This window comes from Vigna angularis, chromosome 4 (assembly GCF_016808095.1).
Source record: "Vigna angularis cultivar LongXiaoDou No.4 chromosome 4, ASM1680809v1, whole genome shotgun sequence".
Classification (NCBI taxonomy): domain Eukaryota; kingdom Viridiplantae; phylum Streptophyta; class Magnoliopsida; order Fabales; family Fabaceae; genus Vigna; species Vigna angularis.
Window position 1 is genome coordinate 8,412,433 of NC_068973.1, and position 25,738 is coordinate 8,438,170.

The following is a 25,738-nucleotide window of genomic DNA, read 5'->3' on the forward strand; positions in this document are numbered from 1 at the left end:
AGTTTAATTAAATGAAAATTTATTTTAAAATAAAAATAAACATTTCAAATAAAAGTTAAGCTTACACATCACTACTTTTGGATATTACTAGAAAATTTAATGAAGTTGTATTTTCAGATTCCAAACCAACACTATAAAAAGAAATAAAAAAGGACACAAATTTGAAACCCGCAAAGTCTTTTGTTTACACACACTTTAAATAACATAATAGTGATAAATATTACTATTTAAACAAAATAAATATCTATCATGCCAATTTTTCACGCTAAACTGTTCTAAATAAGCTTCTAATAAACTTTATGGCATCATACATGAGAGACAAAAATAAATATTTTAAATCGTGACATATATAAATTCAAAAAATTTAAACAAAATTAACTATCAATTAAAGTTATCATGATTAAGGTCTTTTCTTTTCGTAAAAATACTTATAAAAAAAGTGATTCAATCATAGCCACTAGAATAATTATACATATTATGTGTAGGCTTATTCTAGAATTGTCAAACAAGTTTCCTATGTTGTATATATGCATAGACACACTTATCAGAAACCTCATATATAAAAGGGCAGAACTTGAGAGTACCCAGAAAATCGTGGTTTGTTTGATCTGTGTGTTGTGTTATTATTTCCCAGTTTAAGGTGGTAATGGAGAAGAAAGAGATGGAAGTTGTGAAGGGTGTGGAGTTGAAAAGGTACATGGGTCGATGGTACGAGATTGCTTCATTCCCTTCGTTTTTTCAGCCAAGGAATGGTGTGAACACAAGAGCCACATATACCCTTAATACCGATGGGACTGTGCATGTGCTCAACGAAACTTGGTCTGATGGAAAGAGAAGCTCCATAGAAGGTAGTGCTTACAAGGCAGACCCAAAATCTGATGAAGCCAAGTTAAAGGTAAAATTTTATGTTCCACCTTTCTTGCCCATCATCCCTGTCGTTGGGAACTACTGGGTCCTCTTCCTTGATGACGATTATCAGTATGCTTTGATCGGCGAACCAACCAGGAAATATCTTTGGGTGAGTAAACCTATTTAACTTTTGTTGCTATCTATGTTTTTTGTTGTCTCTGTTTTCTACTGTGTTCTATCTTGTAAAGTTTCATAACACGGAGCTGGTGTAATGGTGTTGAGGTTAGTTTAAAAAGGTTTGTGTTAATTTGATTTTGGTGAGCTAACGTTGGTGAATTATGAATGGTAGATTTTATGCAGACAAACCAATATGGATGATGCTATCTACAATCAACTTGTTCAGAAAGCTATTTCAGAAGGATATGATGTGAGCAAACTCCAGAAGACTCCACAGAGTGATCCGCCACCAGAGGCAGAAGAAGGATCCCAAGACAACAAAGGCATTTGGTGGATCAAATCCCTTTTTGGCAAATAGACTTTATCTATATACATACGTTTAAAATGTATTATTTTAAATATAAATTTTATCTATATACATACTTTTGTGTTTTTGTAATGTATTATTTAAAATATAAATTTTGTATTCAAGAATACAAATGATGATGGAGAATTTCAAAAGTGAATTTTCTAGACCTTTGCAGAAGTTATGGTATCAATCATAGTTTTTCAACTCTCAGTAGCGTCTTAGCAAGGAAAAATTGATCTTTATAAGAAATTACTCAAACCATGCTTAATTTTAATTTTAAACTTCAATATTTCTGAACATGAGTAATTAGTCCATCTTATTTACAAAAGAATATTTTTATTAAATTGAATTATAGCTAGTTATAGATAAATACTACACATTAAATCTCAGTTAAATATATTACCATAAATAAGATTTTTTACGTTTGCTATTTTTTTTTTGTCTTTTACAACGTAAAAAGATTATTGTTAATGTTAAAAATGTAAATTTTGTATCGGAGTTAATATCTGATATAATTTTATGTTAGAAGAGAAAGTTCCTGATGTTAAGTTACATTAGTTATTAATACTTTGACGTAAATTATAATTGTTTTCTTAAAAAAATAAAAATTTAGGTTAGACAATGTATGGATTGTAAAGAAATTTCTTTTACTTATATCGAATTTATATCAGATTGATTAGGAATGTCCCGGGAGTGGGTAGGGAATGGATATAGATAGTAGCTTCGTTAGATAAATATTTGTTTTATACTTGTTTTCATATTCATGCATATAAGTGGATATTTACATATTTTTTTAATATCTGTAGATATTTATAAAAAAATGTAAAAATATTTAATAAAATATTTTAACCTTAAAAAATTATATTAAAATATATAAAAATGACATAAGTTATAAAAAATGTATAGTTATTAAAATCTTAAAAAGATCTATGTAAAAATTTATAAAAAAATTAAGACGAGATGTGAACTTGGTCACTCACTATTTTTATTAATATATATATATATATATATATATATATATATATATATATATATATATATATATATATATATATATTAATAAAAATAAAAGATGGTATTTTAGTAAAATAGAGACTAAGAGGTACTAGGTTATCTATAAGTATGGATACTATAATTCGTCAAGTTAACATATGGATATAATAAATACATAATGTTATAAATTTTAAGTTTGAATTGTCTGTAAAATTTCATAATTTCAAATACTTTTATTCTTTTGCATTTCTAAATGTTGAACTCAAATCCTAATTGAAAACCCAATAGTGTTTAGAAATTGGATGCGAAATTTTATTTCAAGACTTCTCAAAAAGAATAAATATTTTAAAAGTATTAAACATATGAAATTGAAATATTTTAGCGTTTAAAAAATTTAGAATCGTAAAATATAAATAACACATATTAACACTGATCTTAGTTAACCTTTTCCCTAAACTTACTTACTGCTTAAATTATTTTTGAACATGGAAAAAAATATGAATATTATGTCCATAATAACTGTTAAGTATTAATATTATTAATGTTTAATGTGACATTATAAAATTTTAATATATAAGTTTATGAAATTTGTATTTTATTTTTCTTGTGTTTGATAAAGAAAATAAATTATATTATCATTATTAAAAATGACATTATATTTAAATTCATTATAAATTTTTTATTGTAAAATTATATTAGAAAGAAAATGATAATATAGTAATAAATGAAAAACAGAAAATGTCAATTGAATTTTTTGAAACCGTCGTATAAAACAATTTGCTGATAAAAGCTGATACAAATTGTGTTTCGGGTAACTTCAACTTCAATGTAAAGTAATATTCTAATATTTTATTATAAGAATAAAACCCTAATTAATAAATAATTCTTTTTAGAAAAATATGAAAATATTTGTATTATTTTTTATCTACTGAGAATAATTAAAATGAGCACATAGAAAAACACTCTTGACCTTTTTTTTTTCTTAAAATGGAAAAGAAAACAATTACAGGATTTAAAATTAATAAAGAGCAGAAATAATTGAAAGAGAGAAGGAAGCCTTTGAGAATACTAGAAAGTTCTATCTGATGGAATACGTGGTCCAAACACTTCCACGATTTTCTTAGCCCATTCCTTTGTTTATTCTATAAAAAATGTGGTCTACAGACAAGAAAATATCTACTTTTTCTGTCATTATTTGCTAATCTATATTCTTAGAAATAAATTCATCTAATTTATTCTTTTATATTTGAAAAGAAAAAACTAACCTCTTAACCATTTGTTTTTTTTGTTGTTGCTGTCTATACATACTGGTATAATTTTAAAAGCCAATTTATAATGTTAAGGTCTAGTTTAAATAAATGAAAATTTATTTTAAAATGAAAATAAACATTTCAAAATAAAAGTTAAGGTTACACATGCCTACTTTTGAATATTACCACAAAATATAAAGAGGCTGTATTTTCCAAGATTCCAAATAGACACTATAAAAGAAAAAAAAAGGACATAAATTTGAAACCCACAATTTAGTTAGCAAAGTCTTTTGTTTACACACACTTTAAATAACATAATAGTGATAAATATTATTATTTAAACAAAATTAATATCTATCATGTCAATTTTTCACCTTAAACTGTTCTAAATAAGCTTCTAATACAGTTGATGGCATCATACATGAGAGACAAAAATAAATATTTTAAATTGTGGCATATAAATTCATAAAATTTAAACAAAATTTCCATAGACAACATTAACTACCAATTAAAGTTACCATGATTAACGTCTTATCTTTTCCTAAAAATACTTATATAAAAAGTGATTCAATCATAGCCACTACAATAATTATAGATATTATGTGTAGGCTTATTCTAGAATTGTTAAACAAGTTTCCTAAGTTGTATATATGCATAGACACACTTATCAGAAACCTCATAAAAGGCCACAACTTGAGAGTACCCAGAAGATCATCGTTTGTTTAATCTGTGAGTTGTGTCATTTCCCAGTTCAAGGTGGTAATGGCGAAGGAAGAGATGAAAGTTGTGAAGGGTGTGGACTTGAAAAGGTACATGGGTCGATGGTATGAGATTGCCTCATTCCCTTCGCGTTTTCAGCCAAAGGATGGTGAGAACAGCAGAGCCACATATACCCTTAACGAAGATGGTACTGTGCATGTGCTGAACGAGACATGGAGTGGTGGAAAGAGAGGCTACATAGAGGGTACTGCTTACAAGGCAGACCCAAAATCTGATGAAGCCAAGTTAAAGGTAAGATTTTATGTTCCACCTTTCTTGCCCATCATCCCTGTCGTTGGGGACTACTGGGTCCTCTTCCTTGATGACGATTATCAGTATGCTTTGATCGGCCAACCAAGCAGGAAATGCCTTTGGGTAAGTAAACCTATTTAACTTCTGTTGCTATTTATTTTTTGTTGTCTCTGTTTTTCTACTGTGTTCTGCTGATCGAAAATTATATATCGTCATATGGTGTTAGTAACTATATTAAGTTTATGGTACGAATCATTTTAAGTTTGTATTTAACTTTACAAAACTCCTGTGATTTTTCTTTAGATTTGAAGTTTCTATATTATATTTTTGTGGTTATTGTGATGATCTTAGGCTGATCTTCAAATGTAAAAGCGAAAACGATAATGTTCATCGACCTCTTTTTTTTTCCATGATTTGCTTGGTAACTAGTTTCTTCAAAATCCATATTAGGAAGAAAAAAATGTGTTTAATATTGGACAGTATTAGTCAAAAGGAGAATGAACATATACTTCTATGACAGAGGGTTTTGTGCTTAAAGGTGGTTTTGTATTTGAAAGACAAACAATGAGGATAAAGTTTCGTCACAGATTTATGTTTTTTTATCTTTAGATAAATATTAGAAGAATGGGAAATAGCTTATTCTTGTTTTGAAGCTTTACCAATTCAGAATGTTACTGCAAAACTGATAGTGATAAGTTGAAAGTTATGTGTTACTAATGGTGTTGAGGTTAGTTTAAAAAGGTTTGTGTTAATTTGATTTTGCTGAGCTAACGTTGGTGAATTATGAATGGTAGATTTTATGCAGACAAACCAATATGGATGATGCTATCTACAATCAACTTGTTCAGAATGCTATTTCAGAAGGATATGATGTGAGCAAACTCCAGAAGACTCCACAGAGTGATCCGCCACCAGAGGCAGAAGAAGGATCCCAAGACAACAAAGGCATTTGGTGGATCAAATCTCTTTTTGGCAAATAGACTTTATATATATATATATATATATATATATATATATATATATATATATATATATATATATATACGTTTAAATTTGAATTTCATGTAGAGTGTATTCTGATAGATTGAATCCCTCTTTAGCATGGATGTGTGTGTTTGGTTGCTCTCTGATCTGTACATAAACTTTGGTGTGTGAATATTTTGATGATGTTATTTCAGCTATAAGGTTGAAGTTAAGAAAACATGGAGGACTAACTCGTATGTAAGTAAGCAAATCAAACTCCAAAATAACTCTAAATTTTATAATAATGTCACTGCTTATTTCGGACTTAAATTTGGAGACATGAAAACCTATTTTTGTGTTAGTCCTAATTCATTAGAAGTTGGAAACAGTCATGTAGAAAACGAACTTCTCATTGCTCCCAAAGGAAACGTTTTGCTCCTGTCTTAGTAATCTCTTGGTGTTTCAAGGACAAACACATTTAAGGAATTGATTACTTCAATTTTATTTTATTTTATTATAACTTACTGAATTCTAAATGTAGTTTAAAACTTGGTACTGAGCCTCTTGAAAATGTTTAACAAATTGAAAATGTTTGATAAAGTTTCCAAAGAATTACAAAAAGTATAAAAATAAGAAACATCTCTTTACTCACCAAGATAACTCATTGTTTTTAATTTTTGTAGTGTCAAAAACTCACAAATTTATGGAGTTGAATACTTTAGTTTCAGTGTACTTCTGTTGAATTGCAATTGTAGGTTAAGATTCTACATTATGCCTCAATTGCACACTTTAAGAAAGTTCATCAACAAATACAAAAGGCCTGGATGTATTTTCAATTACATAGATTTTAGAAGTTAGGTTGCTGATCAAATTGATCGAGATCAAGACTAATGCTTGAAGGATCATTACTTGAAGATGTTTTTATTATGAAGATAATCAATTCTAATGTGTGTTATATAGCTTTTTTGTTTGATATCTTTGAATTATGCATGTAGAGAAATTTTTCTATCTATTTTCTGATAGCATAAATCACCATAAATTTAAGAAAAGGTTATTGAGGTTTTTCAAAAGTATTTTAAGAGATTTTTTGAACATTTTAATTGATTACCTCTTATAATAATCAATTACAACAAGATTCATGGTTACACTAAAGAAAATAAACCAAAACATATAAATTATTGGAGACAAAGCCTAGACAAAGTGAAGAAACAATTTATCAATTCCCAATAATGTGATCCAATTTCAAATAAACAATGTTACAAACTTTAAGCTTGAATTGTCTAAAACATTTCATAATTTCAAATACTTTTATTCTTTTTTATTTCTAAATGTTGAACTCAAATCCTAATTGAAAATCCAATAGTGTTTACAAATCACAAAACACTTGAATCTAAATGTTCATAAGTCTGGAATCAATCCAATAACATGATTATTTAAAACAATTTTCTAAAGAGATTTTAACACTTTTATTTTCTAGAAAACTAAAAGCACAAGGTATATTTTAAACTAGGTAAACCAAGCATCAAATTCATACATATAGTGTTATGTTTGGGCCAATTAATGTAAACAAGCGTACATTTCACAACTTCTTCACCTATTTAACGCCATTTATGTTTCTCACGTATCATCATTTGCATCACTGTGTCGAAACTTGGAAAGATCGATTTCATACTTGAAGAACCAAATGTGCATTTGAGCAAAAAGATAATATATACGCTTTTACTTTCTTTCATTACTTGTTGAAATTCCTAACCTCTAAACTGTAAGTCATTTGATCTCTAGATACAACAAAGGCTCATCGCTAGTATTCAAGGATTCCCGCGTAAAATTTAAAGGTAGAAGAAGAAATAGTAATCCACACTTGCCTACAGAGTCTACAACAACGAAAATAATTCATGCCATCTATTTAATTCAATTTAAGAAAACACATTTGAGAAGCAGACAGCATGCATCTCTTCGGGTAGCCCTTCACCAAGACGTTTTCCAAAAGCTTTGACCCTTTTGATCTGAAGTGGAAGGTGCCAGTATCAGGCTCAATGCCCCACCAACCATGCCAATGGTTTCTGAATGTCACGTTGACCAATAATAATTGTTACCCAGATGATCTGGGTAAGAGCCATATTTGGACACTGAAAATATGTCCCACCTGTACTGGCAGTTCATGTTTTACAATTTACTTGTATATATACAGTGTACGTTGAATGTATAGGTAGTAAGGTTACAAGATGACATTACTCCAAGTACAAATTGTCACAAATCCTGTATATGCCCTTTTTCAACATTCAATAGATATGCTGCTAAGCATGGCTGGGCTTGCAGGGTTTTCGAATTATAAAAAAAATCAGGCCAAGCTGAAAACTTCTTATTCAGTTAGTGACCCATCTTCTTTTTCGGGCAGGTCGTTCTTGTTTGACTTCTGAATCTACTGGATTTTCAGTTTTGGCAGAAGGGAGAGGTTCACTTTCTAACTTCTTGATGACTATGGCCTCTTTTTCACTTGGCATAGGGAGCTTGAACCTTTCGCTACGCTTTTTCAACCTCTCAACTGTATCAAGGTGCCGATCTCCCATTTCTTTTGGATCAGCATCCTTATTCTCCATATCTGCAGAATCCCTTGCTTCAGCCGACAAGAGATGTTGGTTATTAACATCGACAGTTTTAGCAGGATCATCCGCAGGTTTCCCATCTTCAGAAGATCCACCGTTGTTGTTATTATTATCCTTATCAATGTCTTTGAACTTCAACGAAGAAGAGGATTTGTTGTTGATACTGAAATCTCTTTCTTTATGGCTTGTCCAGCGTTCTAATTTAGAACGTCCTCGGCGAGAATCTAGCTGTTCATCATCTGAGGAAATGTCTTCCCGCTGTTTTTTGGATGAGTGGTGCCCTAGAATATCATGCTCAGCACGGTCTTCGTCACCAGATCCTTTCAAGCCCTTCACAAATAGAAACTAACAATTATAGAAAACAAGAGCATACATCTAATGAACGATCATAGTTTTCCAACATCAGCAACAGGCAGAACAACACATCGAAGAGCATTCCACAATAACTTTATTGTTCAGGAGACAGGGACAGTCTATGGAAAAATGTAGTTAAAATAAAAATCAATTTTTCCTAGTGAGTGAGGTCTCAAAAAGATCCCTGCTACTCAGGGTTGCTAAGATCACAATATTCCTCACAGGATTCCATGATTTTACAATTATGTATGCGAGCTTCAATTCATTATACTCACCAATGTGATAATATAACAGATAAGAGATAACTGGGTTAGAATATAACTTTCCAATGTTACCTTGTGAATTTACCTTTTCCCACCAATTCTCATGAGAATAAAAATGAAGTGTGATTTGAAGGATATTTCGTCTAATTACACTAATAGTACTATTTGTTTTATAAATACAAGACTGAAATTTTGTATTTTAGATACACTCTAAATTCTGTAGACCTTACTACTAACAATATTAACATCCGCTAAATGCAATTAATTGTGAACTCAATTCAAAAGTGATTCTTAGATTCAATTGCAGGCAAATAAACAAAACAAGCCTTGTCAGGGAAAATCATCTACATTGATAAAAAGATAACACTGATATTTTTATATAAGATCGGATGCTCCATTATAAATTTCTAGCAACGGCATTTTATGGTATCTCCTAAGTAGAAAATTATTTCCAGGTAACAACCAAGAACTAACACGTTTGATTTGTTAATACATGCCACAAGTTTCAGCACGGCTTATCCCAATTACCAAATGGTCAACACAGTCCTCTTTAATCAACTCTAGTTACTTATGAATAAAAAATCAGCATCTGTAGTAATAATGATAATAATACTGTTCTGAGAAATCAAGACTAAAATATATATTATAATAACAAGATTTCTTCCAATCACCAGTCACAAAGATGATATTTTTAGTGCAATCGAATAGGATCACAAAAGCAATCTCTCATCCAAACATCAAGATAAACAACATGATTATACACAATAATTTTAAGAAAAAAGCTTGTCATTAACTGTCAAGATACTTAAGAATGGATCCCATAATGGAGTATGTAGTAAATTCCAATTAACAATGGATGGATTTAATAAACCTCAATATACATTATGTTTAAAAGCCACCTAACTACTTTCCAGAAGTTGAATCTTCAAAGTTGGCAATCCTAGTCAGACCAAAAAAAGAAAGAAAATCATGCCTTGAAAGGGCATATCTCTTGAATTTCTACCTCCTCCCAACATATGAAAATGGGGATGAATAATGAAAATGAAAAAGCTAGTTAGTTATTCATGGTCAAGAGTGCCATTGCATACATTATGTAGCTCGAAACAACACTTATAATATTACCGGTCAGTAAATTGCAAACTCAACATAATTCTAGACCTTTGTGATTCTAAGAGTCACATATAGAGAATACTTAATTTCATGTAAAAAGATTGTTTTACTCTCCTTATAGTTTCACGTTCTACATGCAAGTGTGCATACCTTCTCATTGGTTGGACCACTTTGATTTTCTTGATTTCTCTTGGACACGCCTAAACTATTAGGGTCACTAACATCACGTTCTTTGCTTTTCCTTGAGCCTTCTCTATGCTTAACTTTTTGGTTATCTGAAGCATTAGCAACACGATCACTACGACTACTTGACCTTTCCTGCCTAGATCGCCTTTCCTCAGTAGTATATTGATTGCCGCGCACAGACACATCGTCACGGCCCTTATGATGTGGACTTTCATCCTGAATTCGGTCCCTTCTCTTCAATTGATCATTGTGACGCATTGCTTCTCTGGATTGGTATTCCTTCTCAGAAAGTTTATGTTCATCTTTAGCCCTAACATGACCAACCCATGCTTTTTCTTCAGCTCCTCGCCCACTTCTTACAGAACTCCGCCCTTCTTCTCTCTCACGCTTAGGTAGGAGTTCTTCATGGGATTGTTTCATCCGATGCCAATCCTCCCTATCTCTCTGCCTATCACCCCTCTCCCTCAATACCCATGCCTCATCTTTCTGCCTAGCAGCATATTGATCATCAGGGTTATCTCTAGTTCTTTGCAGGTCATCCCTCTTTCGTGGATCCAAAGCTTCATCTCTTTCTCTCCTGCGCCGACTAGCATTTTCCCTGTAGCCATGAAGAATTTCTTCTTTGTCAATATGCTCCCTCCTAAGATATTCCTCATCCTTCCTCCTCTTGCCATGGTAATCCTCCACACCTTCATACCTCATCCTCAAGCCGTCATCTCTTTCCCTATGTCTTGAGTCTCTATAACCAACATCCTTTTCATACGAAACCCTGTAGCTACCATTATCCAATAGTTTTCTAGAATGAATGTTATCTTCTTTGTCATTTCTCTCATTTTCTCGAACCTTAGCCCTATCCCTCTTTCTTGGTTCATCATTTCTAACCCTTCTGCTATAGAGATCATCATCTCTCCGTGCCCAATCCATGTCAGAATTTTCCCTTTCTTTTTGTCCATCAAATCCATCAGTATTTGTGTGCAACTGAGGACCTAAGCTAAGATGCCGGTCCTTGTAAGTGTATGGTCTCTCTCTACCTTTAATTATCATGCGATTTCGTTCAGGTTCTTGCTTGGCATCATGCTCTCTTCTATAAAATCCCTGCTCAATTTCATCCGGGTGCTGTCTGATGCTACTATGATGTGCTGATCGTGGATCCTGAACTACTTCTTCTTCAAAACCTTCCCGCCGCTTATGGTTATCCCTGCTGCTTGCTGATCTTGCTTTGCTGTTATCACTACTTTTTGCAGCTTTTGAGTCCTCCCAATCATCAACATCATCCAGCAAATGTTGCTCAACTCGGGATGTTAATTTCTGTCTCTTTGCCACCCCATCCTCAAGGGTTTCTACTTTGTCTACTGTTTCCTCCTTTTCCAATTTGGAACTTCCATCAGCTGTCCCAGTGTCCTCAAGTTCGTTATCTTTGTCTTCTATACTGGACTCCCGTACGTTTTTAATGACAGGGGATGAAAGTGTATTATGTTTACCTTCCATGCTTTCAACCGACTCTTCTTTTTTATTATCAGCTGCTAATTCTTGAATAGGAGTACTAGGAGGAGACTGACCACGCACTCTTCTTTGCATCTTCCTGTAAATACAAAAATAACAATATTCATGATTTCCCATAAAGATTAACAAGCCTATTAGGTCCAGACACCCCAGCTTACTAAAAAATTCAATGGAAAAAATTAAACTCGTATTTTTAATAAAATGAAACATGATTAAAAAAAATCCTTAGAGCAAGAGAATGTATCTCAGTATCTAACAAAAAGGAAAATATCTTGTGTTCTTTGATATACTTTTAAAACAAGAAAAACTGCTTTTCTTTTTCATTTGTGGTATTTTAGTAGTAGTATTATAATATTACTTGTTTTCCAAGAAAATGTTTCATTATTATTTACGCCATGTTCATGCCTTGTTCATACCATTATAAGTTTTCTGTCCTGGTTTAGAAAATTCCTTACCAATTATAACTATCGTTGGCATCAATAAATCCTGGTATTTATATCTCCTCTAGTTCATGATACATTAGCATACAAACCTAATTTTCACAGAAAGGCCTCAGTATGGGATACATTTCTAAGTGTCTTAAATTTAATGAGAAAGTTTATTGATTTATGGATGCTTATCAAATGAATAAGATATGTGTTAGAATAATTACTAAGTCTACTTGTTAGTGTAGTCAGTAGGACTAAAATAGGGGGTAGTGTGTTGGGTTATCTCTAATCATTGTACCTAGCAGTCTAGGACAATGACTTGACCTTCTATCTCTCTATTGTATCAACTCTTTATCTATATAAATAACAGAACATGAGAGATGTCTTTTAAGCCCTCAAGAACATATTTTTATCTCAAGTTGGTATCAGAGTCATGGTTAGAGCCTATCCTAGCAAGTTCTAAGTGGACATTCTATTCTACCCGCTATCGGACCGTTATCGGACCACCCAATTTCTACTATCACGCACGAGATGTCTATACCTCGACGTGAAGGAGGTATGTTGGAAGTCCCACATCGACTAGAGATAAGGCCAATTCTTAGTTTATAAGTGCGTGCAAACCTCACCCTACAAGCCGGTTTTGTGGAGTTGAATTAGGCTTAAAGTCCACTACTAATATGGTATCAGAGCAGGTTCATCCTGCTCTGGTTTTTGTCCTAAGTGGTCCACCAGCATTGTCATTGTTGTTTGCATCTGTCTGGTGCCCATTGCCGCCGTCCGCGGTTGTTTTGCCTTTGTCTGCAGCTGTCAACTGCAGTTTGAAGCTCTTCAACTTGGTTCTCTGCCATCTCGCATCTGTCCGCCACCGTCCACCGTCACTGTTCCATCCGACGACCACTGGATCTGGTTCGCCTCTTCACGCGACAACCAACCCCACCGGTGCCGGCGTCTGATTCTTCCCCATGCGCCGCTTCTTTGTGCACTGCGAACAGGCGCGTACAGCTCACGCGCCGCCCTCTAGCCGCCGAAAAGTCACCGCGACACCTCCATAGTCGTCGCCTGGACCTCCTCTCTCTGCTCTGCCCCTCAAAACCCTACTTCAGTGAGGTCCAGAAGCTCCCCTTGAAGAAAACCCTAAGAAACCCCTAGGGTTTTCTAGTTCCTCTCGGTTTTCTGGCTCCTTTCTGGTTCCTCTCCTATTTTTATCAACAATGGCGTCTGGAAGTGTTCTTTCTTTCTCTGGAAGTCCCTCAATTACTTCTGAAAAACTAAACGAAAAGAATTACCTCTCTTGGTGTGCTGGAAATGTGGTTTCTCGGTCAAGGACATTATGACCACCTTGAGCAGGATGGAAGCCAAGTACCTTCTGAAAAAGCTGAACAATGGAAACAAGCAGATTTCCAATTGTCTGCCCTATTGTGGCAATCTGTGGAACCCCGACTTTTGATATCTCTTAGAGCCTTCAAAACATGTCACTCTTTTTGGAAGAAAGCTCAAAGCATTTATGCTAATGATATTCAACGTCTCTATGATACAGCAAACAAGCTTGCATGTCTCAAAATGACAGACCATGATATGGTCTCCTTCATGACTGAAGCCCAAGCAGCTGTGGAAGAGTTGAGAGAATGTTCTTGGAAGTGGAATCTTTGGAAGACATCAAGAAGAAGCTTGACAAGTATTACATGGTGATGATCCTCCGTGCTTTACACCCTGAATTGAATCATATCAGAGATCAACTTCTGACAAGTCATGAGGTCCCTTCCTTGGAAGCCTTGACCACACGTCTTCTTCGTGTTCCAGTGCCTCAATCTCAGGAAGCTCCTGAAACAATGGAACCATCTGTCATGGTTGCTACGCGGGGAAGAGGAGGACGGGGCACTAGAGGAGGAGGACGTGGAGGTAGGGGACGTCCACAGTGCACTTACTGTAAGAGGATGGGTCACACCCAAGAAAACTGCTACTCCTTACATGGTTTTCCTTCAAAAACAGCCAATATCTCTAAGGCTGAAACTACCACTTCCAACTCCAAGTTCACTGAGGAAGAGTATCAAGAGTATCTGCGATTAAAGTCTAACAGCTTGGCGCAATCATCTCAATCCCCAAGTACATCCACAGCTTGCATTTCTCAATCCATGGAAGGTCAAAATTCATGGGTAATTGACTCGGGTACTTCTGATCACATCTCTGGTAATACCTCATTGTTCTCAACCCTTTCCCTCCAAGAAAGGGAGTCGGTCAAGTCTCCCTGTCTCCCTCTCTAACTCTGAAATCTGTTCTTTTTGTCCCTAATTGTCCATTCAATTTAATTTCCTTAAGTCAGTTAACCAAAATGTTACATTGTTCAATAACTTTCAATTCAAAATCTTTTGTTATACAGGAGCGTGGCTCGGGGAGACAGATTGGAGAAGGATATGAAGCTGGAGGTTTATACCATTTTGGATCTCGTCCACTAGTATCTTGTGTTGCAGCTCTTTCCCCTAAAGTGTTACATGACCGATTTGGCCACCCTCACTTGTCAAAGTTAAAAAAGATGTGTCCTGAACTTAGTGGTCTTCAGACTTTAGAATGTGAGTCTTGTCAACTAGGAAAACATGTTAGATCTGTCTTTCCTAAAAAGTCTCAATCAATGTGTAATTCTAGTTTTTCTATTATTCATTCTGGGGACCTAGTCGCGTCTCTTCTTTTGGTTTTAGGTACTTTGTTACCTTTATTGATGAGTATTCTTGATGTACTTGGGTTTATCTAATGAAAGATCGCTCTGAATTGTTACCCATCTTCACATCCTTTTTGAATGAAATCAAGAACCAATTTGGTCAAGTGATTAAAATCTTAAGAAGTGATAATGCTAGAGAGTATTTCTCATCCAATTTTTCTGCAATCCTTAGCTCCCATGGTATTTTGCATCAGTCCACTTGTCCTCATACACCCCAGCAAAATGGTATAGCCGAAAGAAAAAATAGACACTTAGTTGAAACTGCTCGTACCCTTTTGCTTGGTGCCCGTATACCTGTCCATCACTAGGGGATGCCATTTTAACCGCCTGTTTTCTTATTAATAGGATGCCCTCCTCCTCTCTCAATAATAAAGTCCCTTTCTCCATTCTCTTTCCCAATGATCCTCTCTTTCACACCCCTCCTCGAGTTTTTGGTTGTGTATGTTTTGTTCACGACATTTCTCCGGGGCTAGACAAGCTCTCCACTCGTGCGATTAAATGTGTCTTTTTGGGCTATTCTCAGCTTCAAAAAGGGTACCGGTGTTACTCTCCTGAAACCAAGAAGTACTACATGTCTGCCAATGTTACATTCTTTGAACAGACACCTTTCTTCTCTCCATCTGTTCAAGATGTCCATATCCTCCAACAGGTCCTTCCTCTTCCCGTAGTTGAGTCCAATATATCTAATGTCACTGTCAATCCAAGTCATGCTCAAGGTCCTCCCGAACCTCCCTCTCCACATATTGATATCTTCCGACACAGTACCCTAATGGGTAGTCCTCTTCTAGAAAATGGTGGATCTCCTCCTTCAGATTCTTCTCCCTCATCGCCTCCTGCCACGCATCCTGGTGAAGATGATTCTGGTTGGCCCATTGCTCTCAGAAAAGGTACTCGTTCCACTCGGAACCCTCATCCCATTTATAATTTTCTTAGTTATCACAGATTGTCGCCCTCCTTTTATTCCCTTTTATCCTCAGTGTCCTCTGTGGTTATACCCAAAAATGTGAAAGAAACACTTGATCATCTTGGATGGCGACAAGCCATGATTGCTGAAATGCACGCTCTTGACCACAATAATACTTGGGAGCTTGTGCCACTTCCCCCGGGCAAAAAGACTGTTGGTTGTCGATGGGTATTTGCAATTAACGTTGGCCCTAATGGTGACATTGGTCGACTCAAAGCCCGGCTAGTTGCAAAAGGGTACACTCAGGTGTATGGCCTTGATTATTGTGACACATTTTCTCCCGTGGCCAAGATGACTACCATTCGTCTGTTCTTTGCAATGGCAGCAATTCTTCATTGACCATTTCATCAATTGGATATCAAGAATGCCTTTCTCCATGGTGATCTTGAGGAGGAAGTTTATATGGAGCAACCTCCTGGGTTTGTTGCTCAGGGGGAGTCTGGTATGGTTTGCAAATTGCACCGATCTTTATATGGGCTCAAGCAATCACCACGTGCTTGGTTTGGAAAATTCAGCTCCATTGTTCAGAAATTTGGGCTAAAACGCAGTGAAGTAGATCATTCAGTCTTTTATTATCACTCGTCTCTCGGGAAATGTGTTTACTTAATTGTATATGTTGATGATATCGTTATTACAAGGAATGATACTGCTGGAATATCTCAATTGAAGGAGTACTTGTGTAGACATTTCCAAACCAAGGATCTTGGAAGCCTCAAATACTTCTTAGGCATTGAAGTAGCTCAGTCAAAAGATGGAGTTGTAATCTCCCAAAGGAAGTATGCTCTGGATATTTTGCAAGAAACAGGCATGATTGATTGTAGACCGGTTGAGAGTCCCATGGACCCAAATCAAAAATTAACAATAGAAGAAGATGAGTTATTCTCCGATCCGGAGAGATATAGGAGGCTAGTTGGAAAACTAATCTATCTCACTATTACAAGGCCAGATCTATCTTTTGTTGTTGGGGTGGTTAGTCAGTTCATGCAAGCTCCATGTGTTGGCCATTGGAATGCTATCATTCGCATTCTAAGGTATCTGAAAAAGGCTCCCGGGCAAGGACTGTTATATGAAGAAAAAGGAAGCCTTCAGGTATCAGGATATTGTGATGCCGATTGGACAGATTCTCCTATTGATAGACGATCTACTACTGGATATTGTGTTTTTCTTGGAGGAAACATTATCTCATGGAAAAGTAAGAAACAGAATGTAGTGGCTCGATCAACAGCGGAAGTTGAATATAGGGCAATGGCGTCACTAACATGTGAACTTATATGGGTGAAACAGTTCCTTCAAGAGCTTAGCTTCTGTGGCATCCAGAGTATGAAGATGTATTGTGATAACCAAGCTGCTCTTCACATTGCATCAAATCCAGTGTTTCACGAGAGGACTAAGCATATAGAAATTGATTGTCATTTTGTTCGGGAAAAGTTATTGTCAAAAGAAATATGTACCGAGTTTGTTGGATCAAATGACCAACTCGCAGATGTGTTGACTAAGTCATTAAGGGGACCTCGGATCGAGTTTATTTGTTCCAAGCTTGGTACATACAATCTGTATGCTCCAGCTTGAGGGGGAGTGTTAGAATAATTACTAAGTCTACTTGTTAGTGTAGTCAGTAGGACTAAAATAGGGAGTAGTGTGTTGGGTTATCTCTAATAATTGTACCTAGCAGTCTAGGACAGTGACTTGACCTTCTATCTCTCTATTGTATCAACTCTTTATCTATATTAATAACAGAACATGAGAGGTGTCTTTTAAGACCTCAAGAACATATTTTTATCTCAAGTATATGATAACAAAGTAAAGCAGAGGGGAAAATATAAGCATACAGATAAATGTTGACATTTTAAATTATTGCTATGGAATATTCACACTCCAGTACCTTTCATCATGAGAGGAGCTAAAATTGCCACCATAGGACCTATGATTTTGGCCCCTAGAACCAGAGTACTCAATTGGTTCTTCCTGTGGGAATGACAATTTTTCATCCCCATTAGCCGTGTTTGCAGGACTGGAATTTATAAATGGCATTCTTCTTCCTGGAAGCTCCTTCTTTCGACCACCATAATCCTGTGGGAAACCATCAAAATACTCTGGCTCCAACCTTGGAATTTCGTCTCCAGCTACATGGTCTTCTCTAAAATCCTCTCTATGGGGTTCTCCAGCATCAGGTGGATCTTGAGCAAATCCGGCAGAGGAATGGTCATCTTCTGTATCCTGTAAAACAATCTGCACACAAAAATATTAGAGCTGTAAAAATGTGAACAACCCCGTGGGCCAAAATGGAGATAAATTGTACAACAGGTCACAGAATTGGACCCAACCCACCTTAGTGGAGAGCGGACTGACCCACTAACCCGCTTGAAAAGAGAAAAAAAAAACACCTAATTGCAAAAATAATGTTAAATTAAAACTTGAATTCTTTAATTCATTGTTTTTATGTGAAAAATTGGAGGCAATGGATGAAATGATGTATTATAGGGAATCTTTAATTTTTAGTTATGGAGTCTTAATTTTCATGTCTTGTTTTAGGTAAATATATAAAAAATCAAAAAATGATATTTTTTATTTATTTTAAAAACAATTAATTTACATCTAGGTGGGTCAATCATTTTTTACCCATCAACCCATGGTTGGTATAGTCAGACCAATAACTTTTAGATTAAATGTTTAGTAATAGGATATAGCCAGGTCGTTTACAAAGTGGATGAGGCCTAATGGGCATGATCAGCCCCTTATGATGGCTATACTGCATAGATAAAAAAGTGTTATGTATACAACACATATGGTTGGTTTCGTCATACCAATAACTTTTAGATTAAATGTTAAGTGAATAGGATACGGCCAGGCAGTTTACAAAGTGGTCTAGGCCTAATGGGCAGGGTGAGCCCCTTATGACAGTTATACTGATAAAAAAGAGTTATCCAGGCAACACATATGCCTTATAAGACAATCATAAAATACCTCAATGATTGCATCTGAATCACGGACTCGGGGAGGACGGGTATCAATAGAAGGAAGCCGGTCCCCATAACCACCTTCCACCTGTATTGCTCTTCCAGTTGGCTGTGCGAAAGAAATATGTGCAAGCCAAGAGACAGAATTAGATAAATAAAGGGAAAACTACCTAACAAAGACATTATGTGCTAAATCAACAAACAAAAAGAAGCCCAATAAGCATACGAAAAGCAGGTATATCAGGCACTATGAGAGAATTGCAATAAACACAAGTATCTTGTCAATAATTTTCTTACAAAACAAATATTTAGACAAATACATACTAGTGGTGGTCGCACGCGTCCAGTGCCAGAACCTTTCATAACATCACTTTGTCTGACATCGGACTTTTGAGAATTTGCATTTTCAACAGGAACATCGTGTATACCAGTAGCTGCAGCTAATTCAGGGGGTAAGTCTGGATCATACTCCTGGAATGAAATCAAATAGATGATTAATTTCATAACATAATCAATACAAAAACATCTTGGGAAATTGACAAGGAAAAAAACTAATTTTAAAATACAACAGCTCCTCTACCTGCTCTGTTCGACCACTCTCATAAACACGTATCTTGCTTTGCATTGTAGACTCCAAGCGTAATTGCTCCTAAAAAGAAAAATGAAAAGGTTTTTCAGTCTACCATAATTTGTGGAGAACGCTGGAAGTATGTTAATAATTTTACCAGCTGTTTGCAATAATCTTTCCAGCTCTCCTCATTCAAACCGAAGTTGAAAAAATCTGATGTATCAACATTTGGATATTTCCATGGTTTGTCCTCAAAATTCTCAATATCAACATCAAATATAGTCCTGAATACATTGGCAGGTTTATATAAGTACTGGCCCGAATACAAATAAAAGAGATTTAGTAATAAATGTTAAAATAATGGATTGGGGTGTGTAATGGCAAACTCTATGCATAAAGGTTTCTTTATCAGCAAGGCAGTTTTTAGAGTAAACGGTTATCCAAAAGAAAGTGCACTGCTATATTAATAAAGTGTAGGAGTGAGCAAATATATTTGTATACAATGAAGTAGATAAACCACAAAAAGAAAAGAAAAAAGTGACAGGCTGTTGGAAATAGAGAGTGATAACTCTATCTTTGGAATTATGAATGTTGATGCATCATTGGCAAGATTAGGGTCATGGAGAATGGTTTAACTCTATCTTTGGAATTATGAATGTTGATGCATCATTGGCAAGATTAGGGTCATGGAGAATGGTTTAACTCATTAGTATTGCTCTTGAGGATGAAAGGTGTAGCAATACTTCTGTGTCTCAGTGTGAGTGGTACGTCCATATTCAAGTGATTTTTCCTAGTTTTTCTAAATATTTATGTTATGCTCGTGTAGAAATTATTGAATTGTATGCTTGAATGATTAATGGCTTTAGGTGAATTGTAATAGATGCATGTCACATGAATGTGAATGACATGTTTATGAATGATGAAAATTTTGTATGATGAAGGAAGAAAGATGATCGAGTTGGAATATATATGAATATGAATATATGTTGAGCATGTCATGATATACAAGAATGAAATGTATGAAAGTTGAGGTCAATATAAAATCTATATTGTAACATAGATCCCTAACTTTATTCATAATCTAAGTCACATAAATTAAGACATCAGATGATAAGAAGTTGAAAGAAAAGTTATCGTATCTTCAAAACACATGTTGAGGTATGGATATGGATGTAAATAAACTTGTCTTCATCTATGCAATTGAGGTTTGCATACCTGAGGTACTAAAGTAGGCTAGGTGTTAGTCTATGATAAAGAATGTTTGACATGGGTCTTTCGGAAGACATCAATAGATATACTATTTTCAGAAGGTGTTTGTAGATAATGATTAATATGGGTTTTTGGGAAGGAATTTCAGACCCACTTTATATTGTTTTCATAAAGCATTATATAAATGCTTTATGTTTAAAGTAGAATCTATTTCGCATGTAATTTTGTCCATACCCTCGCCTAGGTGATAGTTTAATGCTATCCTTTATCTTTTGGGGTGTTACATTTGTTATATTATTTTTTTTCTATAAAGAATGAGTGGTTGTTTAAGGATCTTGTTATTTTAGCTCTTAGGCTACAAAAGTTTATTTATCATAAATCTTACTATTCATAATAAGTCTCGATTCATGATTCAAAATACATGAAAAACTATTCACAATTCAAATCTCTTTCGGTAACTATTGTCTAGGATTCTAGACACCTCTCAACTATATTGCAATAATACTAGTCCACTCAAAAAAGGGACTTCCACTTTGCAATCCTTATGTCATAGGAAATAATTAATGTTTTAATTAAAAAAGCTGTCGGGAAGTTTATAGCAAAAAGATGTGACTATTCCCCTAAAGTAAGCTACTTTAAATCACTTTTATAGTAAATGACATCAATTGTACTGTGCAGAGGTCAAATGGATCAAGTGACAATCAATGCGTAGCATTTGGATATTACGCTCCTATGTAGACTATCAACTATACTTTTTGAATTAGTGATAAACACTTTATCCAACCACTGGTATCAAAGCATAGCAATGACTGAAGAGGAGATTATATCATGGTGTTTTTAAGTAAAAAAGAGTTGCACTCTAACTATCAACTATATCGATCTAACAAATTCAAATATAGGGATCTAATACAACTAAAAATAAAAGTTAGTTCAGGAAAATTTAAAATTACTTGTGAGAGGGAAGTGTGAATTCCAATCCACCACCAAAACCGCGCCCTGCAGTACCACTGCCCCAACCAGGTAATCCAGGACCTCCATGAAAACCTTTTTGCATAGCAGCAGGCACTTTTAGTCCAGGTGGTCTCCAGTCCCCTCTACCTCGACCAGCCATGTTAGCAAGTGGACGAATCTGACCAGGAGCCCCACCTGGAGCAGAAGAAGTAGCTCCAGGCATTAGTGTTGCACCAGGCCTAACATACTGATACTGTGCAACAACAAAATAATTAGATTTTCCATTTCACTAAGCCACCATTTATCATATATCCATAAGAGAATCAAGAACTATCATGAAATCAACAATAGATGAAAGATCCAAATGTCTTGAAAAAATGCAGCTAGATTCTTCCTTTCATTATAAATTGCAAAGAAAAACCAATCCCACTTGTTAAGATCAAAGAACTTTACTTGATAGGCCAAGTTCAATTCAAGCTATCATCAATACCCCTTGATAGGCAATTTGTAAAGCCACAAATTCCATCAGGGCTTGTGGCATGCCCTAGCCTTTGATTTCAGTATCCCCACTTCCATTAACTGTGCTAATGATTTACCAAAAAAACAGCATCCAGCCAAAACTAGTTTCTCTGATTACATATATCCAAAGACTAAGATGAACCCAGAAGTCAATTTTAGTTCAAAAGATCTAAAGATGAAAGCAATACATACAAGCATTAAATTTTTAACATGACCCCACCAGAATAGGTCACAACAAAAAAGGTGGTCAAAGTTCCAAGTGTAGACACCAAACAGAATTTTACCCACACAACAAATAATATTATCATTGCACAAACATTTGACTAAGCTCGTGCAGTCTTTGAACCTAGACTTTAGATAGTATACTACAACAGACTGAGTACCACAACATGCACGAACTAGTAAAAAACATATACGCAAATATCCATGAAGAGCTGCTAAATAATTTAATGACATAAAGAAGCAGAAAATATTTTCCTAAACAAAAAGACAAATAAATTAAACTAACTTGAATCACACTCACATATAATGTTACAGAAGATCAGTAGAATTTTCAACACACAATCATCCAGATTATCATGACCACATCATTTTTAACGTAGATTAACAACACTATTTGACATGGTCATTCAGCATTTTCCTTTATTTCTTATTTTTCAACTTTCCGTAAAAAAATTGTGCATTTTTTAAACATAAAGCTAGGAAATTCAATAGCAAATCATCAAAGTTCATTTGACAAATAAAATAATCTCCTACAGGAAGTTGTACAATTACAACTACAATTCTACCAACTGCATACATACAATTTTTCCTTCAATTCACACTACAATGTACCTGAACAGGAAGTTCGTTTTGCACTTCAAATCATCAAAGTTCATTTGACAAATAAAATAATTTCCTATAGCAAGCTGTATAATTACTACTACAATTCTACAAACTTCAAACACACAACTTTGCACTTCTATTCACACTACAATGTACCTGAACACAAGTAATGCTCTTCTAATCAACACTGACCTTAAACTGGGAATGAAAGGGGTGATATCCATGATTGCTATACCCAATCTTCGGCGCCACAGCACCCCCAGCCTTGGCCAATTCGCCAGCGACATCCTTCCTCTCACCGTCCCCAGCAGCCAGGGCCGCATTCTCGCCCCACTCCTGCTCCTCCACACTCTGATTCGGATCACCACCTGCCACAATCACAAGTTCTTCATCCCCATCTTCCTCTTCCTCGTCACCCTCCCCCATCCCTCCCCGTTCCATGGCCATGTGGTTGTTCTCATTCAACACTATCTTCAAATCATCCTCGCTATCGGTATCCCAATCATCTCCCTCCCCGCCTTCTTCAGCCGGTGCCTCACCGGCCAGGCCTGGAATAACCGGCGAGCCATCGCCACCGTCGTCCTCCTCCTCGATGTCGAATTTCACGTCCCTATCGATCGGATCAATTCCCGCGTCTGCACTGGCGAGGTTTGAATCCGGCTGAGGTTCCGCGTCGGGAATTTTGGTCGGCTCCTCGGCAGCAGCGGGAGGCGGTTCTTGCGTGTCGGAGGGAGAAAGCTGGTTGGATGCAGGGGAAATATCGATGGATGCATCCCCGGGGATCTGAGCGGCGTTTAGGTTGAGGTTGAGATCGATGGAAGAAGGTGCAGGAGAAGATTGATGCGGTTGAGACGCAGAGGATGAAGGCGAAGCGAAGGGGCGGAGAACGTCAGTGTATAAATCTCCGAACTCGTCGTCGTCTTCCATTGGTGAAGAACAGAGTTTGAATCAGAGAGAGATAGAGAGAGACAGAAAGTGCGTGCGTCTATGTTGAAGAGAGGGTTTTGTAGGTTTGGCAACTGATGCCACAGCTTCGGTGTTCTGTGGACTCAGCTACATGTTTGCCTAGGTTAAATCACCATTATAGTTCTTTTACAAATTACTATTATGCACTAACTGCATTTTTTTCTTCATCAATAACACATCAAATAATTACCATACATTCATTTAATTTAATTCTTACAAATTATAAACTCAGAACAAAGTTTTCTTCATATTAATCTGTTAAATTATAGATAAAATGTATAAGAAGTTGTACCTTCAATTTTTAATTAATATCTGGTTTACTATTTTGTTTATCTAAAGTACTGCATTTTATTATTTATTATAATGTATATATATTAAATAAAAATCATACTAGAAAATATCACATGACATCACTTGACTAATAATAAACACAAGCCATATCACCTCGGGATTCATATTTTAATATGATATTTCATTTAAATAAATTAAAATTTATTTTAATTATGATTTAGTTTATGGAAAAAATATAATGAAAAATGATAAAGATACATATTCAATGTTTTTACATGTTCATTAAACTAGTACATTAGTATGTGTATGTGACATTAGCATAATTATTGGTCTATTTTATAGTTAAACTGATACGTTAACTGTAACAATTCAAATATTGTATAACTATTAAAAGGCCTTCTCAAACCTCTATAGTTATCAATAATCGTGTGATGAAAAATCATTTATCACTTGGTTACGATGGAGAAACATGACAGTCTAAATTTTTTTTAACATAGTGTAATGTGTTGGTTATATTAGTGTTAGGGATTAAAGTTTAAATTAATAAAAAAATTAAACATGTTTTTAATTTTTAAATTTAGAACAAATTTGTTTTATCATAAACTTTAATATATTTTTGTCTATAAACTTAAAAAACTAGTGGATAAGTTTTTTTAATTTAATTACGTCAATTTTTGGTGTGTGTCAAATGATGTTTTACAATGGCATTGAGTTAGAAATTATCAAATATTATAAACACATCAAATGTGAGCTTGAAGTATTATTTAACACCTCAAAAAAAATTCATCCAGTTAAATTGTAATGACTATATTTATAATTTTTAAACTTCAAAAACCAAACTATATAAAAGTTTGAAATATAGACGAAATCCATTTTTGCATTCAAATATAAAAACTAAAAACATATTTAACAATGAGCTATTATTGGCGAAAAGAATCATAATGCTTGAAGATTTGATGAAGCTTGGAGAATGATGAAGCTTGGAAATAATGTGTAAATTTGACTTAGGATAGAAGTCGTGTTTGTGTCTTATAGTTATTTAATATCTTAAAATGATGTTTCATAGGTTAAATAGTTTGTACATACAGTTGTTATGAATAACATGTTCAATCAAATGAAACAACAACCAATAAGCTCATTTCACTTAACTAAGTGAAATCAACCGATTGAGAATTACTTTCAATTGGTTAAACATGTCAGTTTGCAAGCTATATAACATGTCTTTTTTGTGTGAGAATGTGAGATGGAGTATTTTCGCCAAAATCATTCTAGAAATCTAAAAAGGCTCATTATCTCTAAAGAAGATTGTGTTACTGTTGTTCTTGATCAATTTTTCTGAAGTTAGAAGTTGTGATTGCTCCTTATTTATGTGTTGAAGAAAGGTCCTTGATTGGCTACAAAGAGTCAATCCTAAGGTTTTATCTCTCTTGTGTTTCTGTGTTGATCCTGATGTGAATTCAGGTTTGCAAAAGGATTTCTTAGTGTGCGTTTGGTGTTTATTATGTGATTCATTGGTTTGTGTGGTTTGTGTTTACAATAATTCAATTGTAAAGATATTATAATTTCTTGTGTCACTAAAAGGTCAAGCTCAAGTTTTCTTGATACTTTGGATGTAGTTCTATTGGAGTAAACCAATATAAAAATTTGTTTGCACTGAGTTAGTTTTTTGCATTTTATTGTTTCAAGTATATTTTATGAAGAAAACAAATTTAATTGATCTTTAATAATAATTC

The 25,738-nt window shown here is 34.7% G+C and overlaps 3 protein-coding genes across 3 annotated transcripts; 2 read left to right on the forward strand and 1 right to left on the reverse strand.

The window, feature by feature from the left end:
• The first annotated feature begins 512 nt into the window (after nucleotides 1–512).
• Nucleotides 513–1,527, forward strand: LOC108330192 (temperature-induced lipocalin-1). Its single transcript, XM_017564697.2, has 2 exons — nucleotides 513–1,018; nucleotides 1,199–1,527. Exons 1-2 carry the CDS (start codon nucleotides 647–649, stop codon nucleotides 1,382–1,384), a joined length of 558 nt encoding a protein of 185 aa, XP_017420186.2. The 5' UTR covers nucleotides 513–646; the 3' UTR covers nucleotides 1,385–1,527.
• Nucleotides 1,528–4,266: 2,739 nt separating this feature from the next.
• LOC108330587 (temperature-induced lipocalin-1) lies at nucleotides 4,267–5,830 on the forward strand. Its single transcript, XM_017565078.2, has 2 exons — nucleotides 4,267–4,752; nucleotides 5,424–5,830. The coding sequence occupies exons 1-2, from the start codon at nucleotides 4,381–4,383 to the stop codon at nucleotides 5,607–5,609; spliced, it is 558 nt and encodes a 185-aa protein (XP_017420567.1). The 5' UTR covers nucleotides 4,267–4,380; the 3' UTR covers nucleotides 5,610–5,830.
• A 1,465-nt stretch (nucleotides 5,831–7,295) lies between these two features.
• Nucleotides 7,296–23,801, reverse strand: LOC108331476 (FIP1[V]-like protein). The gene is made up of 9 exons (XM_017566181.2): nucleotides 22,941–23,801; nucleotides 21,404–21,657; nucleotides 19,402–19,528; nucleotides 19,257–19,325; nucleotides 19,001–19,147; nucleotides 18,684–18,785; nucleotides 17,602–17,948; nucleotides 10,076–11,693; nucleotides 7,296–8,528 (listed from the first exon to the last, which is right to left on the reverse strand). The coding sequence occupies exons 1-9, from the start codon at nucleotides 23,673–23,675 to the stop codon at nucleotides 7,959–7,961; spliced, it is 3,969 nt and encodes a 1,322-aa protein (XP_017421670.1). The 5' UTR covers nucleotides 23,676–23,801; the 3' UTR covers nucleotides 7,296–7,958.
• Between the last annotated feature and the right edge of the window lie 1,937 nt (nucleotides 23,802–25,738).

Bases quoted from the DNA above. Each gene is read 5' to 3' on its own strand.
- LOC108331476 (XM_017566181.2), bottom strand. From the start codon at position 23,675: ATGGAAGACGACGACGAGTTCGGAGATTTATACACTGACGTTCTCCGC. The intron at 19,326-19,401 runs GTAAAATTATTA...TTTTCTTTTTAG, and splicing joins AAGATTATTGCAAACAGCTG to GAGCAATTACGCTTGGAGTC. The intron at 8,529-10,075 runs GTATGCACACTT...CTATTTGTGAAG, and splicing joins GTGGTCCAACCAATGAGAAG to GGCTTGAAAGGATCTGGTGA.
- LOC108330192 (XM_017564697.2), top strand. From the start codon at position 647: ATGGAGAAGAAAGAGATGGAAGTTGTGAAGGGTGTGGAGTTGAAAAGG. The intron at 1,019-1,198 runs GTGAGTAAACCT...TATGAATGGTAG, and splicing joins CAACCAGGAAATATCTTTGG to ATTTTATGCAGACAAACCAA.
- LOC108330587 (XM_017565078.2), top strand. From the start codon at position 4,381: ATGGCGAAGGAAGAGATGAAAGTTGTGAAGGGTGTGGACTTGAAAAGG. The intron at 4,753-5,423 runs GTAAGTAAACCT...TATGAATGGTAG, and splicing joins CAAGCAGGAAATGCCTTTGG to ATTTTATGCAGACAAACCAA.